General features: G+C 38.6%; 2 protein-coding genes across 5 annotated transcripts; one reads left to right on the forward strand and one right to left on the reverse strand.

Annotated features, from left to right (window-relative positions):
- Window positions 1-21: 21 nt before the first annotated feature.
- LOC127966479 (exosome complex component RRP43-like) lies at window positions 22-2,935 on the forward strand. The gene is made up of 11 exons (XM_052567486.1): window positions 22-148; window positions 289-325; window positions 410-473; window positions 567-640; window positions 717-762; window positions 846-951; window positions 1,090-1,135; window positions 1,244-1,340; window positions 1,415-1,535; window positions 1,718-1,824; window positions 2,710-2,935. Exons 1-11 carry the CDS (start codon window positions 132-134, stop codon window positions 2,826-2,828), a joined length of 834 nt encoding a protein of 277 aa, XP_052423446.1. The 5' UTR covers window positions 22-131; the 3' UTR covers window positions 2,829-2,935.
- supt20 (SPT20 homolog, SAGA complex component) lies at window positions 2,847-15,060 on the reverse strand. 4 transcript variants are annotated; one of them, XM_052567479.1, is made up of 24 exons: window positions 15,007-15,060; window positions 14,391-14,468; window positions 14,219-14,254; window positions 14,022-14,147; window positions 13,737-13,863; window positions 13,547-13,650; window positions 12,689-12,805; window positions 12,556-12,609; window positions 12,022-12,161; window positions 11,404-11,563; window positions 11,025-11,081; window positions 10,738-10,809; window positions 10,481-10,650; window positions 10,308-10,340; window positions 10,098-10,215; window positions 9,732-9,837; window positions 9,472-9,609; window positions 9,108-9,381; window positions 8,879-9,015; window positions 8,716-8,771; window positions 8,508-8,624; window positions 7,252-7,351; window positions 6,839-6,927; window positions 2,847-3,631 (listed from the first exon to the last, which is right to left on the reverse strand). In XM_052567479.1, the coding sequence occupies exons 2-24, from the start codon at window positions 14,391-14,393 to the stop codon at window positions 3,482-3,484; spliced, it is 2,484 nt and encodes an 827-aa protein (XP_052423439.1). In that variant the 5' UTR covers window positions 14,394-14,468; window positions 15,007-15,060; the 3' UTR covers window positions 2,847-3,481. The 4 variants fall into 4 exon arrangements, with proteins under 4 accessions (XP_052423439.1, XP_052423440.1, XP_052423438.1 ...); XM_052567478.1 differs by having other exon boundaries at window positions 3,233-3,631; window positions 8,716-8,774; XM_052567477.1 differs by lacking the exon at window positions 15,007-15,060 and adding an exon at window positions 14,922-15,000 and having other exon boundaries at window positions 3,233-3,631; window positions 8,716-8,774.
- Window positions 15,061-15,437: the final 377 nt, after the last annotated feature.

Consider the following 15,437-nt stretch of genomic DNA (forward strand, 5'->3'; position numbering starts at 1 on the left):
GCGAGCGAAGAACAGTACCGGAAGAAGTACCGGAAGAGAAACGACACGAGCGCCTCACGCTGGAGCGGAGCGGAGGACGCGCGAGCCGCATCTCTACGTCACGGCTTCTTCACGTGGTGCCTCTAAACATCATGGCGGCTGGTTTCAAGTGAGTGAGCTACTGCACAGCAAGAACTTCATGTGTAGATTGTTTCGGAATTATTTCATATAATAACGTCTTCTGGATAGTGAGATAATGACTTTGTTGCATTACCTTATGTAAATAATGAAGCATTAATTGTTTTATAGAACCGCAGAGCCTCTAGAATATCACAGGAGCTTTTTGGTGAGTTGATAAGGGTTTTTTTTTTCAGTTACAACACCAATCTAATAATTCAGTTATTTATTATCTTAATCTAATATTCAACAGAAAGAAAACTGTCGTCCAGATGGAAGGGAATTGGGAGAGTTCAGACCCACAACCCTAAATACTAGTAAGTATGGGCTGCATATTATAATTAAAGTGATGTAGGAGAATTTTCAAATATAGAGTGTTAAAAGGCATAATTAAATCTGTCTCCTTCTAGGCTCTATATCTACAGCTGATGGATCAGCACTGGTGAAAATTGGCAACACCACAGTGATATGTGGAATCAAAGCTGTAAGAATCATTTTTATTTTCCTAAAACTGATATGGCTGTCGATTATGGAGTCACAGCATTTTTCTTTTCTTGCAGGAGTTGACTGTGCCACCATCTGATGCTCCAAATAGAGGATACATAGGTGAATGTAAATTAGAGATTGGAGAAATTCTATACATTGGGGTGTTGAATGAAATGTAAAAAAGGTCCTCTTTGCTCTTCAAGTTCCAAATGTAGATCTGCCTCCACTGTGCTCTTCTAAATTCAGACCCGGGCCACCAGGAGAACAGGCTCAGGCGGCCAGCCAGTTTATCGCAGATGTCATTGAAAGGTAAGCTTAAATTTTTCTGTTAAAGCAGTGTTTTTGTTTTTGTCTCAAAAAGAAAAAACAAAAAAATTTTTATTAACTCCAAATGATGTTTACATGAAATTTTAGATTTAGTACCCATTTATTTTTTCTGCCTTTTAGTTCAGATATAATAAATATGGAGGAATTGTGCATTGAAAAATCTAAGGTAAGATATAGTAGATAAATATATATTTATACACAATCTATATATATTATTTTATGGCTTCTCATCAAATTGTGTTTTTCAAATCCTTCTTTTCTTTTATATTTTTAGCTTTGTTGGGTGCTGTACTGTGATATTATGTGTTTGGATTATGACGGGAACTTACTTGACGCCTGCATTATAGTTCTGCTAGCAGCTTTAAAGAACGGTGAGAGCTTCTCCTGAATTGAACTTTTCCTCTTGCTGTTATGATGACTAATAAACACATTTCATACATCTCAGCACAGCTTCCTGAAGTCACAATAAACAAAGAGACAGATTTAGCAGAAGCCGACATCCAGAAGAAGAAGCCCTTGAAGATCCACCGGCATCCAGTTGGTTCATCGTTTGCAGTATTTGATGAGTAATTGACAACTTATTTCTCTATCACACAGCTGCAGTGTAGGCTGGAATTAAAACACGATTTACTTGAGCCACATCAACTTCACGACGAAAGAAAACGCTGGTCTCAAGATTAATATAAAGTTCTGTAGAAATTACAAGAATGAGTTCACAGACAGTCTTTTCTATTTTCGCATTCTGCAGCTCTGTTATCATAGTCGACCCCACAGCAGAAGAAGAAAGCTTGTCAACGGCATTACTGACTGTGGTAACAGACGAGGAGGACCGACTCTGTGCCGTCCACAAACCAGGTGAACATTAAGACATGTGACAAATTGCAGGTTATTTACAGCATCAGGAACGCAAACTCATTGGTGTGAAAACTGCGTGAAAATATGCTTTACAATATGGATTTAGTCAATTTTACCATGAGGATATAAACGTGGACCCTGGTATGTTTTGAGTTTTTATTAAAATGTAGGAAGTAAATTAATCAATAGTTGACACTGACAGCCTTGTGTGCCATTGTGCTATGGGCCGTCCCGAGTTCGAATTCCAGTTTGAGGACTTTTCCCAATCCTGTCTCTCTCTCCCACTTCGCTTCCTTTCATCTCTACACTGTCTTATAATGAAGTCAAAAATGGCAAAAATAAATCTTACAAAAATAAAAACCAACAATAATAAAGAACCATAGATTACTAATGATAGTGCACTTTAAAATAATATAAACATTTCATTATAATAACATTTTACATAACATTTCTGCATATTTCTTTGCTTAAACATTAAACTATAAGATTTATTTTACTTTAATTTAGGTAGAAATTTACAGGAAGACTTTATTTATATAGTTTATTTTTTGTTGACAAGAGTAGTGCTGTCAAACAATTAATCGCGATTAATCACATCCAAAACAAGTTTTTGTTTATAAAATATATGCCTGTACTGTGTATATTTATTATTTATTTCTATATAAATATGTAAACAATCTTTTTTGGGATGTGATTAATCGTTTGACAGCACAAAAAAAGTCAAACACTTTACAAATTAAAAAAACAACTATTAGATCTAAACAAATCATACAAATGAGTCGTTTTGGATCCCAAAATGGTGATTTCTCTACATCCCTGAGCGTCTGCAGATTTGATTGAATATTTTTTTGGAGTTCTAAAAACAAATGTTCCATTTTGTTTTAGGTGGGACGTCTTTATCTGGTGAGAAACTGCAACACTGCATAAATCGAGCCATAACGAGAAACAAAGAAATCCGCAAACTGGTGGACAAAGTCACTGAGAGCACGAAGACTGCGAAATAACCACACAGAGTCATGGCATTTTTATCTAAAAGATGTATTTTTCACTGTCAATATATACTTTCTTTTTTTATCACAATAAAACTGCTGACAAAGACCATTTACAAAAATTCTGCCTCAGTGTTCAGAAATGTCATCCATTTGTTTTCTTCATAAGAATATACATCAACTCCCCCTCAGTATAACAAAATGCCATTTTAAAATGTGCCGTATAAAAACCGCACATGTAATTGCATGCTGGGACAAGGCGGCCTATCACTCTGACATCCAGCAATAGAGAGAAGTTCTCGTAACGGTAAAGTTGAGCAACAGGTGATTGAGGCACATCTGTACGGCCCTTATTAGTGTGCGTAGGGTCCACCCTCTCAAGCCAAACAGGCTCTCGTTGAAAGGGCCATTTGGAAGGAGAATAAAGACTAGAGAACCCTACAAGAATTGTCTCATTTAATATCTTGTATTTCTTTAAGAGATACGGTAATACTCTAAGGTCCCCTGCTCTAAAAATCCTCGTAGTATCTATGCATCTGTCCTGAGGTCAGGAGGGCAATTCCTGCACCCCTATGAACATAAACCAACTTTAGTCCGGTCAAGCCACAGTCAGTCCGTACAATGCTGCCGATGGAGCACAGTGCCGTTTGCTGTGGTGCGGCTGGAGGTCATGATCTGGGGAGGGGCTGTGGCGTGCTGCGTTTCCTCTTACTTTTTGGCTGGTTGGCGGAATGTTGCCGTGGCAGCGCCGCCTGTGCTGCCGGCCCCACTGCCATACCCATTTGCTGCTGTTGCATTTGGTGCTGCAAGAATTGCAACTGTGAATGGAAAAAGTAACGGATAATGAATATGTGCAGTTTAAAGTGTCCCCAGAGTCTCCTCTCTCAGCAGCTGTGCCTCAGAAGCATCTCTTCCACTTAACAATGGAGATGAATGTGAACAAACTGACACATTCAGCTCTGAGCATTAGATTAGTTGGTTTTACTGTATCTCGTCCTCCATTGGTTCTTGTAATTGATTTATACAAATGTAGCTAAGTGGGAAAACCAGTCAAACATTTTCCCACTTTAGGCTGTAATTTTTTTTCTTATGAAAAAAAATAAATAAAAAATGTATTAATCATTTAATCCCCATGTCGTTCCAAACCAGTAAAAGCTTAGTTCGTCTTCTGAACACAATTTAAGATATTTTGGATGAAAACCGGGAGGCTTGTGACTGTCCCATAGACTGCCACGTAAATTACACTGTCAAGGTCCAGAAAAGAATGAAAGACGTCACCAGAATAATCCATCTGCCATCAGTGGTTCAACCGTAACATGAAGAAACGACAATACTTTTTGTAACCCAGTGGAAACAGCAGCCTTGTGCCGTGGCTGATACAGAAGAACATTTGGTTATATGGAGACACAGAGGAGACTTGACAAAGGAATGGTTGAATAAAGTTGTTATTTTTGTTTTCTTTTTCAAAAAGTATTCTTGTCGCTTCATAATGTTACGGTTGAACCACTGATGGCAGATTGACTATTCTGGCGATGTCTTTCATACTTTTCTAGACCTTGACAGTACAATTTACTTGGCAGTCTATGGGACAGTCACAAGCCTCCCGGTTTTCATTCAAAATATCTTAAATTGTGCTCTGAAGACGAACAAAGCTTTTATGGGACGACATTAGAATTTATAAAGAAATTATTCAACATATTAGAATGATTTCTGAAGGATCATGTGACACTGAAAATTCAGCTTTACCGTCACAGTAATGACATTAAAAATTTTAACAACATTTCACAATATTACGGTTTTACATTTTTTATCAAATAAATGTAGCCTTAGTGACCATAAGAGACATCTTTTAAAAAGATCAAAATCTTACCAACCTCAAACTTAATGTTTCTACATATAAACTTTGCTTTACTACTTTATAATTATTCTCAAATTTGAGATACACTGTTATTAAAATTCTGGTTGATAAACAATAATTATTGTCATGTTCTTGCTAGATAACACAAATGGCAGATATTAAAATTCAAAACTATTTTCTATAAATACATTAAAAATAAAACTCTCTCTCTCTCTCTATATATATATATATATACACACACACTTATTAATACTTGTTATTTGTGTGTACTTTTTGCTTTGTTTTCTTTTGATTCTTCTATATTCATTCCTAATTGTTTATACTAGCTGAACCATTAACCATTATTTTATATTAATATTAAATTCTAAATATTTGTGTTATGCTTGTGAAGTTGCATTCCATGTATGAAGTGTAAATAAATAAATTATTATTGTTCTAAATGTAAATAATTGTAAATTCTACAAGTGAATTTAAGCATCATTTTGAGATTTACTAAATATATTTAACAGTGCTACTAAATTATTAGTGTTTTTAAAGATGATCTTTGAGTGTTAGATGAAGGCAAAGGTAATAAAAAAATGGGGGAAATGAGTTGATAAATTAAAATACAATATCGTAATAAAATGACAATTTATCGGTATCTACAATTTTCCAGACAATTTGGAAAATACCTTTAACTGGTAATGTACATTTTATAGAGAAATATTTCACGCATTCATTACGTTTTTGTCACCTCTCCCACTGGCTCTGATACTGGAAGAGTTTGACTGAAGCAGAGCTGCTGGAAGGAAACAACCTTTCATTAACACTGCAGTGAAAAGAGATGGACAGATATCAACGGTGTTTGCAGAAGCTGTGTGAGGCTGAAAGAGGGAGGAATGGAAGACTCGAGGGTAATTGATGGGAACGACACAATGTGAGGAACAGAAGAGGATCAAGCTGGAGCAGTGGCTAGAAGGTGGTCAGTTGAAAAGTGCAATGCAGCTGCTGTATGCCAGTTATCTTCTATTACACACACAAACACACACACACACACAGCCATGCTGTCGTTTGGTGTCAGTAAGTCAGCAACTTCAACTCGGATCACAGCTGGGGCTAATGCAAGAGTTGGGCTGTTACTGGGGTCAGATGCAGGACAGGAGAGTGGGCCGATCAGTGAGCGTTGCGTGACGATGGAGAAAACGACATAAATGTGTCATGCGCATACATGAAATCTGATGAACCTCTTTACAAAAGAAGACATTTCTGGATTTTTGAACATTTTGTCTCAATTGCAACAAAAACATGCTTCTCAAGCAGCTGTTAGGAGATAAGTTGATGCCACATGATGCTTTTTTGAAAAATGTTGGTAAAGGCTTGGACAGAAAAATGGTTACTCAAAACATGGCAAGAGGAGAATCCATGTGAAGCTTTACATGTCGGTCAGAAGTAGCCAGAAAAGAAGCTACTGATGTGATTCTTATGAACAACAGTGTTAAGCTGTGTAGTGTGGAACATTTAATCTGAAGAGTGAATGCATAGATGTCATATAACAGACTGATCGTTCACCAGACCTTCGAATTTAAAATGTAAATCCTGAATTTTATTTAAACTTTGATCAGCAAACATAAACAGAAGTTCAACCACACGTGCTTGACCTGTTAGAACGCATCTCATTGGTTCTTGCGAAAGGTCAAACGTGATGGTGTCACATGAGAGAATAAACCTCATTGGTTTAAGCATGCTTGAGCTTCTGTGACCAAATCTGAATCAGCTGATCAATGTTTATATGTGAATGAAAGCCTGAAATAATTCTGTTCATCGTATGAAGCAATCCTGTCTCTTTAGAAGACTTGGATTAAACTGCTCAATTCATATGGATTTTTAAAGGTTTTGGGTTAACCGACTTTCACTGAAGGGACGGAAATATTTCTGATTTGATCAGAAATATCTTTAGTTGTTTTCTGAACAAGAACCATGATTTGTAATGGGTTGGGAACGACATGAAGGTGAGTAAATGATGACAGAAATGTCCTTTTTGGCATTAAATAATTCTTCAATAAAATCGATTTTGAATTCACGTGGTCTTCAAAGGTCAGTGGAAAGGGGGGATCAGTGTCTGAGAGGTCAAAGGTCAGTCTGATATACACGTGTCTACAGGTGGATGAGGTCAAAGTTGCTGCATTACTTGGATCTGTGGCTGGTGCTGTTGCTGGAGCCTCGGGGACGGTAGGCTGGGCCCGGACCCCTCCAGACCACAACCCAGCTGGGACAGCACTACCACGGACAGAGGGGTGGGTGGAGGAGGAGGGGGGGGGGGGCAGGGGGTTGAGGGAGGTAACAGGAAATAAACGGTAGAATGTAGCAGAAAGAAGAAAAGTGGCATCCACCATCATGTTAATCAAATGACAAACTCGGATAATCAAAAAACAGGTCTGATTAACATTGATCTAGGTTGAGATTAGCATGACACACTTCTAAATCTAGATCCATTAGTATGTCTACTCATCGTGTTAGTGTCTGTTAGAGCTATCTGGACTAGAGATGTACTTGAATAACAGTGAGAGGAGTGGCAGACAAATGAAACGCACAGGTTCGTACCTGCTGTCTGAGGAGACATGAATCCCCCCACTCCGGTGAGATTGATGACCGCCGTCTGTTGTGCGGACAGACCCTGTTCTGCAGTCAGACCCGAATCAGCCTGATTCAAAGAGGACAACTGAATTAAAGGTGAACTATTCCTTTAAATCCGTGGTCTCAAACTCAATTCCTGAGGGTCACAGCTCTGCAGAGTTTAGCTCCAACCAGCTCCACATCACATCTGCTTGGAAGTTTCTAATAATCCTGAAGACCATGATTAGCTGGATGAGGTGTGTTTGATTAGGGTGGGGGGGTAAACTGTGCAGAGCTGTGGTCCTCCAGAAATTGAGTATGAGACCATTGCTTCAAGTCAACATATATGTGACCCTGGACCACAAAACCAATCTGAAGTGTCAATTTTTCAAAATTGAGATTTATACATCATCTGAAAGCTGAATAAATAAGTTTTTGTTAATAATATATTATTAATGCAATGTCAGGATTAAAATGAACTACATCAAAATATACTTTATTCTCATCTTGTATACAAAAAACTTCCTTGATCTCCAACTGGTTGTATATAAATGAACTAGTTATATAAAGAGGGCATAATTTAATTTTAATAAATTATACAAAATATATGTATATATGAAAACTACACTATATAATAATAATTATTATTATTAAATTATCTAAATTAAAACTACATCAAATTGTCACATTTTACTCGTATACAAATATTCATTCAAATTAAAGTATGTAATTTCCATAACACTAGTTTTCTATCTTCCACATCTCTTTCATCTGTATACAATTTAAATACAAGTATAATGAAAATGTAATATAAATGTGAAATATTATATTTTATATATATATTATATTTTATATATATATATATATATATATATATACACACACACACACACACACACACACACACACACACACACACACACACACACACACACACACACACACACACCCCCACACATTAAAGTGATAGTTCACCCAAAAATGAAACTACTGTTATCATTTACTCACCCTCATAAATTGTTATAAACCAGTGAGTTTCTTTCTTCTTTTGAGCACAAAATAAGATATTTTAAAGAATGTTGATGACCAAACAGTTGATTGAAGCCATCGACTTCCATGGAATACAATTTTCAGTTTTGGGTGAACTATCCCTTTAACACTATTGAAGTTGATTCTCAGCCTCCGGAAATTGCTAGGATCTTGATAGCGGTGTCAAATAATGGTTACAAGTGTGTCTGGCTCACCGCGTCCCCCTGCTGCTGGGGGCTGGATGTGGCGGACTGACTGCTTTGCTGTTGAGGGGAGAACTGAGACAACTGCTGCTGCTGCAGAGAGTTAAAAATCAGTGGTCCTGTAGGGAGCTGAAAGAAAAGGAAAAACAAACATAAATGGGAGGGAAAGAGAGAATTGTCTCCACAAAAGCCAATACTTCAACTACAAAAGCTCTCTCACCTGAAGAAGGTTCAGCGGTCGTAGTCCCGGGCTGTTGTTCAGCCCAAAAGGCCCACCTGCTAGAACAATATGAAAATGTTTCTATCCACAGTAGCCACTGACAGCTTATAAAATCAGTGATGAACATCTGATCATGCAGGGAGAGATTCCCTGAGAGGTTTACCTGCTGGAGCTGCAGGAAGAGCTCCAGACATGAGACCACCAGAAGGCAGAAGTCCACTCAGGGGTATACCAGACGCCAGAGTACCAGGACTACAACCCAGCATTGGGTTGGAACCGCTCATCAGAGTCTGCGGACTGCTGTAAGAAACCACAGAGGTGCTTCTTCGCCATTTTTTTCCCTTTCATATCCCTAATCAAAAAAAAAAAAAGGCACAAACTTGGGTTCTTACCAAACTGGGCCCACCACATTGATGAAGTTGAGCCCTGTGGGGTTTGTCATGACCTGTGAGGATGTGGTGCTGGACGTGGGCAGGGGAATCGTCATGACAGGCAGGGTCATCTGCTGTTGGGCGAAGGGAGTCAGCAGGGTGGGCTGCTGTGGAAGGGTGGGGTCCTGAGGGGTGGGCGTTACTGAAGGCGTGGCAGTCTGAACGTCGGCGGGGTGGGGCGTTGAACACGGCGTGTTGGTGGGTGTGGGTGTGGACGGCTTGGGAGTACCTGATCCTGTGGAGGATGATCAGAGAAGAAAAACGTGATAGATATCTGGCTACGAAGCACTGAGAGCTTTCTAGCTGTGAATGGAGGGACGCTCACTCTGCATGGGCGAGAGAGCAGCAGGAGACAGCAGGCCAAGCTCCATGGAGTGTTTCCGGGAGAGAGACTGATTCTTGGAGGGCGGAGGGGTCGGGCACTTGAGATGGCCGCTTGAGGCCTGTGTACTGTACGGGTTACCTAGACAAAGGGAGGGAGTGTTTGATTGTACACTTTTTAAAGTGGAAAGACACAAACTGCGTGTATTCTGCTCTTCTCTTGCTGATACCTATACATACTGTTATATTCTAAGTTTGTCTCACCTGAGGAGGCGCATGCTGAGCCGGCTGGTAGTTTGATAGGAGGAGGTCTGTGTTTGATGCCTTTTCCTAAAACCGAAGACTGGACCAGAGCTGAGAATCCATCAGCCTGGATCAACAACAACCATCAAAACATCAAAACGGACCAATCTTGTCATGCCATTCACGCCAATGTTTTGGTGCCCATTTTCTAAACCTGACACATAAATCTCTAATCAAAAGAAAAGGAGCAAATCTCGATTTTTTTGTATCCTGAAGGTACAAAAAGAAACTTCTTATGTTTACGAACCTGATTCAAATCAGATTAAATCTATTTTTTTGCAACATGTCTTAGTCGGAATGGTCAGATGTAACATCAAAATGTCTCACCTCGTTTTCCCTTGAGGGGGACGGCTGGCCTTGGGACCCTGTGCTGCCTGAGTGGTGCAACATCTTCACCTGACACTTCACGTCTCGTTCATAAACCTCCTTATACTGCGTCAGAAACCTGCAGCACAGGAATATTTTCATAGCGGCTGAGCGCAACCAAAAGCTGAGACTCAGTAACACCAAACATCAAAGCATGGCTCCTGAACTCACCGATCAGCGTCTGTTTTTGAACCTATGAGGAATCTACAAACCACAGAGAAAACACAAGGTCAGGTAAGCGCCACAACAATTAGGTGAGTGTAACTAATAACACTTTACTCTCATCTCAGAGTGTTATATTAATGTAGAATAAGAATTCGAAAATGTGATCAGTTGTTTCTTACGGTGGGTGAATGAGGTGCAGGTCTGCGACATCCTCCTCTGATTTGGAGTCTCTGGCGCTGTAGATTTTCCCATATACCAGCGGGTTCCCCATAGACTGGAAAATAGTGACTTTTGTTCTTTGAGGCTGACCTCCTACCTCACAATCGAAGATGTAGTCATCCCTCACGTCCTGTTATGAAACCAATATCAAACCGATAAAACAACCAGGCACCATGTCCAGTCTAGTCAGTATGTAGGATTTACACAGTTGTGTTACCTGTGCAGGCCAAACAGTAGGCTGAGTGTCATCTAGTTTGACAGAGTTCTCTGCCACTGCATATTTCTCCACCTGGAAGCAGAAAGAAAAACTTACTTTCATAGACACGGAGAAAAATAAATAAAGTCAAAACATATCATCTAATAACACAAGAACATGAAATTTACATTAACAATACTCAAATTTTCCTTATAAAAGAAGTAATAATTTCTGTAATAAATTGTTTAGGAGCTACAGAAAAAAAGAGAGATGCTGCTTGTACTTGTGTTTGTTAAACGGCAACTCACATCAATTTCTGTTGGGACAGTCAGCTGACAACTGCTCTGTTTCCACATGTCCACACACTGAAGGAGAAACGAGTGATTTAAAACACAGAAAACACCCACACGAGTCATGAAGAAGTATAGTATCGTATATATTTATTTAATGGCATGTCAGCAGCTAATGCTTTTTTCATGGCAAAAACAATCTAAAAACTCAAGAAACATTTCTTCTTATTATCAACCATGAAAACAGTTGTGCTGTTTAATATTTTTGTGGAAACTGTGATCTTATCTTCCTGACCCCAAACTATTGAACGTATGAATGTACATTTCACATTTTTAAATCCATTCACTCAAATTCAGAGAAAGTAAAACGCGTCTGCGCATTGGGTCTGTGACTCACATTTCCAGATTTGGAGATCTTGAGGTCTATGGAAGGAGCAGGTTTCCTCTCTTTCCTCCTCTGGAGGTAGTCCAGGAGCCGCAGCTGTGGCAGGGCAGGGCAGTGGCTCATCATCTCCTGCTGTCTGTTCAGAGCTGCTTGAGAATGCCTCCTAAAACACCTGCAGAGAGGAGAAACGTGAACGATGGATAACTGATCATCTGCTGTTGAATTTCAGGATATCTCTATATCAAAACGCAACATGTTGAAGCCTTTAACTTTGATAAACCACATGAAATAATCTGATCCTTGCACTAAACTTTAACAGGCAAAAGATCTTCAACTTTATTTTTTGTTAGCTGCATAGAGTAAAACCCACACACATTTCTTTAGTCTCAACAATACAATGAGAGATCAGAACAGCAGCGGCTTCTCAGTTCAAAGATGGTGACTAACCACAGATAAACGATCTACACTGTGCACATGAACATAAGCTTGGTAAGCTTGGTGTATTTAAGCAATATTCAAAGTGTTTGCAGTCACAAGCAGTCACACGACACACTAAGCAGCAGACAGTCTGATCATTCACTTTGGTTTAAAGACTACTGATGATAAAGTGTATAAAGGCAAACGCATTACCGTTTCATGGATCGTGTGTTCATCTTCTGTTTGTTGTAGAGCAGACGGTTGGTGGTGCAGCTGACAGAGATGGAGGGGTCCAGACACAGAGGCTCTGCTGTGGCCAGAATCAGCTGACTCTCCAGCTGAAGTTTATCGTCCTACAAACACATTCAAACCACATGAGAATCAATGCATCCTCCATACTTCACACTGTGCTGTGAATCTGTCTCTTTAATGGTTAGTATGATTTTTTTAAATGAAACTAATATTTAAAAAAAAAAAAATGCATTAAATGGATCAAAAGTGACATTTAAAAAAGGCATTTATATGTTTCTGAAGTATCATGTGACACTGAAGACTAGAGTAATGATGCTGTCACCGGGAAAATGTACATTTAAAAATATATTCAAATAGTAAAATTATTTTAAATTGTAACAATGCGTAATATTTACTGTATTTTTGATCCAATACTTGTAGCCTTGATGTGCATAAGATACTTCTGTCAAAAACACTACAATGACCTTCCTGAGCTGACAGATAGAGTCTGCTCACCTGTGTCCACTTGTGGTGATCACTTGTCATAGCATGAACGTCACAGATCAGGGTCTGGTGTGAAGAAAATAGATGACATAAAGATATTATACAAAGAAGACTAGGGACTGCTGGTCACAGGTTTGTTACTGACCTGCATAGTGGGTCTCAGCAGGATGTGCCGGCTCTGGTAGGTGGGCATCTTTGCGTTTCCAGACTGTCGGTAGTCTCTGACCTCAGCTATGACACAGCCACAGTGGAATATGTTCACCTGACAGAACAGAAGCAGGAAAACAAAACTAAGCTGGTGGTTTATGCATCAGTTCATCAGAGTGCTATAAAACTATTCTGACTGGAATTAAAGAAACATGTAGGTTCATTCAATTCAAATCACATCTAGAATCAATTCTGAACCAGTATTATTTATGCACTGTAATATTGTTTACTAATAAGTGCTTCTGTGGCTCCAGTGGTAGAGCATTGCGGTAGCAGCGCAAGTTTGTGGTTACGATTCCCAGGGAACACATGTTAGGTAAAAAATGTTAGTCTGAATGCACTGTAAATCGATTTGGATTAAAGTGTCTGCTAAATGCATAAATGTAATTTAATTTTTAATGTAATACTTAGAATGAGCTTTTATTTTAGCTATCTGCTATATGGTTTCGTCATTATTTTTTATATTTTAAGTAGATGTATTCTATTTAAGACATATTCTTAAATGTAAAAAATTGAAAATTTCTGTCACTTGTCACGGGAACATTTCTCATTTTCGTTTTGTTTTATTTCAGCTTTACCGAAAACTATTTAAAGACAGTTTTAGTTTCAGTTAACAATAACACTGTTGTTCTGAACATGATTTAGGGCAGGCTGTGTCTATATATAAAACAATTTAAATATTTGAATATGTTAATGTAAAAAAATATATATATATTACATGTCATGGATAGCAAAAATTAGTAGTTCCTTTAACAAACTACACATAAAAAAATTGACATGCCGATTTGACACTAACCTGTGATTTTTCTAGAAGGTCTACAAGGATGGGCGGCAGCTCCTCAGCATCCAGGTACTCCAGTAACTCTGTTTCTTCGTAGCGAAGTCGGATTGTTTCTGAATCTTATAGGTTGGGACAAGTTTATTAACATGCAACATGAAAAGCTCAGCTCATTTAACCATAAAGACAAATAAAAAGCAGACAGTACCGGATCCATTCTTTCCTCTAAGCATAAGTGAGTATCCTTCATTTCCAGGGTACAGGTTGACCACCAGACATGAGACTGACTCCTGTGAGACCAGCTTCTCTAGTAGATTCACATTTCTCCTCAGTTTCTACAGAAAGAGGGCAGAACAGAGAATAAACAGAAACACACACAATACAATATTGATAAAACGTGATTTGATAGAGCTATAAAATCCCACCCAACTTAATGTCTTGAGCGGTTGTGAATGCTGCTTCATTTTTAATGTTACAGCAGCTGAAACATTACCTTCAACTCTGGTTCTTTTTCACACTCTTCATTGTACAGTTCATAAAGTTTCTGATATAAGGATTTCCTTCCACTCGAGGACACTCGTCTCTTCGCCGGTCGCTGACGAGCACTTTCAACAATATACTAAACAAGAAACAACAACGTTATAAATAAAAAGTACAGCATTAAAAAAAAAGTTTGAATAAATACGTTACCTCAGCCCGATCCAATGCATATTCTAAGACTTGTTGCTGTGGAAGAAAGATGAATTAAAATGCTTTAGTTATTCTCTAGTACAAGTCAAATATGATCAAATCCATCACATAATATTAAATCAAATCAAATCCTGTTAAAAATGCATCTTTGAACCATTTTTGTAGTTTTTACCATTGTGGTTGCTGCGTGACAGGAGGCGATGTTGTGTTACACCAGCACTGTCACCTCCACAAACACACCATTCAAGCCCTGAGATCAGAGAGAGGGACAGTTTAGAAACACACTACCACGACCATTTACCTGTCAGCTGACAATTTCCATTCAGAACTCAAACCCAGACACCCAAGGACAAGTGTGTGACTGCGAAAACACAAGAGTATGGGACATGAACTCAGCTCGTAGAGACTGTTGTGCATCTGTGAGCATGCAGTCACAACATCTGGCAAACAAATGTGGCGAAGTTCAACACGATGATGACAAAGTATGTGTTAAAGGACACAATAGCAATAAACAGCATGCATTCATGAAATGCAAAGGAATATGTTCTCAGCAGAAGAAGGCAAACTTCAGCAGCTCCAGCAGACGACAGTCTGGCTAACCACAGCTAATAGCTCACTTCAAATGCACAAATCTAGGAAACACGAGCAGCTGACAGAGCGGGGCAGAACGGGACAATGGCGACAAACATCACGAGCGACTTGCCAATCGAGTTGCATCACCACAGGCAGGAAATCCAAAGCTAGAAGCGGAATAAATGTTCCAGTGCCTTCAATGAAAAAAAACTCACAGCAGCCATTTTGTTCCAGTGTAACAACAAAATCCAAACTTCCGGTGTGCGCGCGAGCTGGAGGCGGAACCAAAGATCTAACTCTTTACGAAATATTGAAATCTCCCAAAAAAAATCCCAAATACCGTAGTTACGTCAAACAATGTTATTATATTTGATCTGTGGTAACTTGGTTTTAGCCACTAATGTTATTAGAAAACAAAATGATACAAACGTTTTGTGGGGGATCAGTAATAATCATTTTGGGGTTTTTTTACAGTAAAAATATGGTAAACTGCAAAATCAGCAAATCATTTTAAATGCTCTACAATAATACATTATAATTAATATCAATAATTTTATTCTTAATAGTTGTAATTTTTTTTACAGGTGTATATAATCTTGACAATGTTTCCTTTGTATTTTGATTACTGGAAGTTACCAAATAGGAA

The sequence above is a fragment of the Carassius gibelio genome, chromosome B10 (genome assembly GCF_023724105.1).
Source record: "Carassius gibelio isolate Cgi1373 ecotype wild population from Czech Republic chromosome B10, carGib1.2-hapl.c, whole genome shotgun sequence".
NCBI lineage: Eukaryota > Metazoa > Chordata > Actinopteri > Cypriniformes > Cyprinidae > Carassius > Carassius gibelio.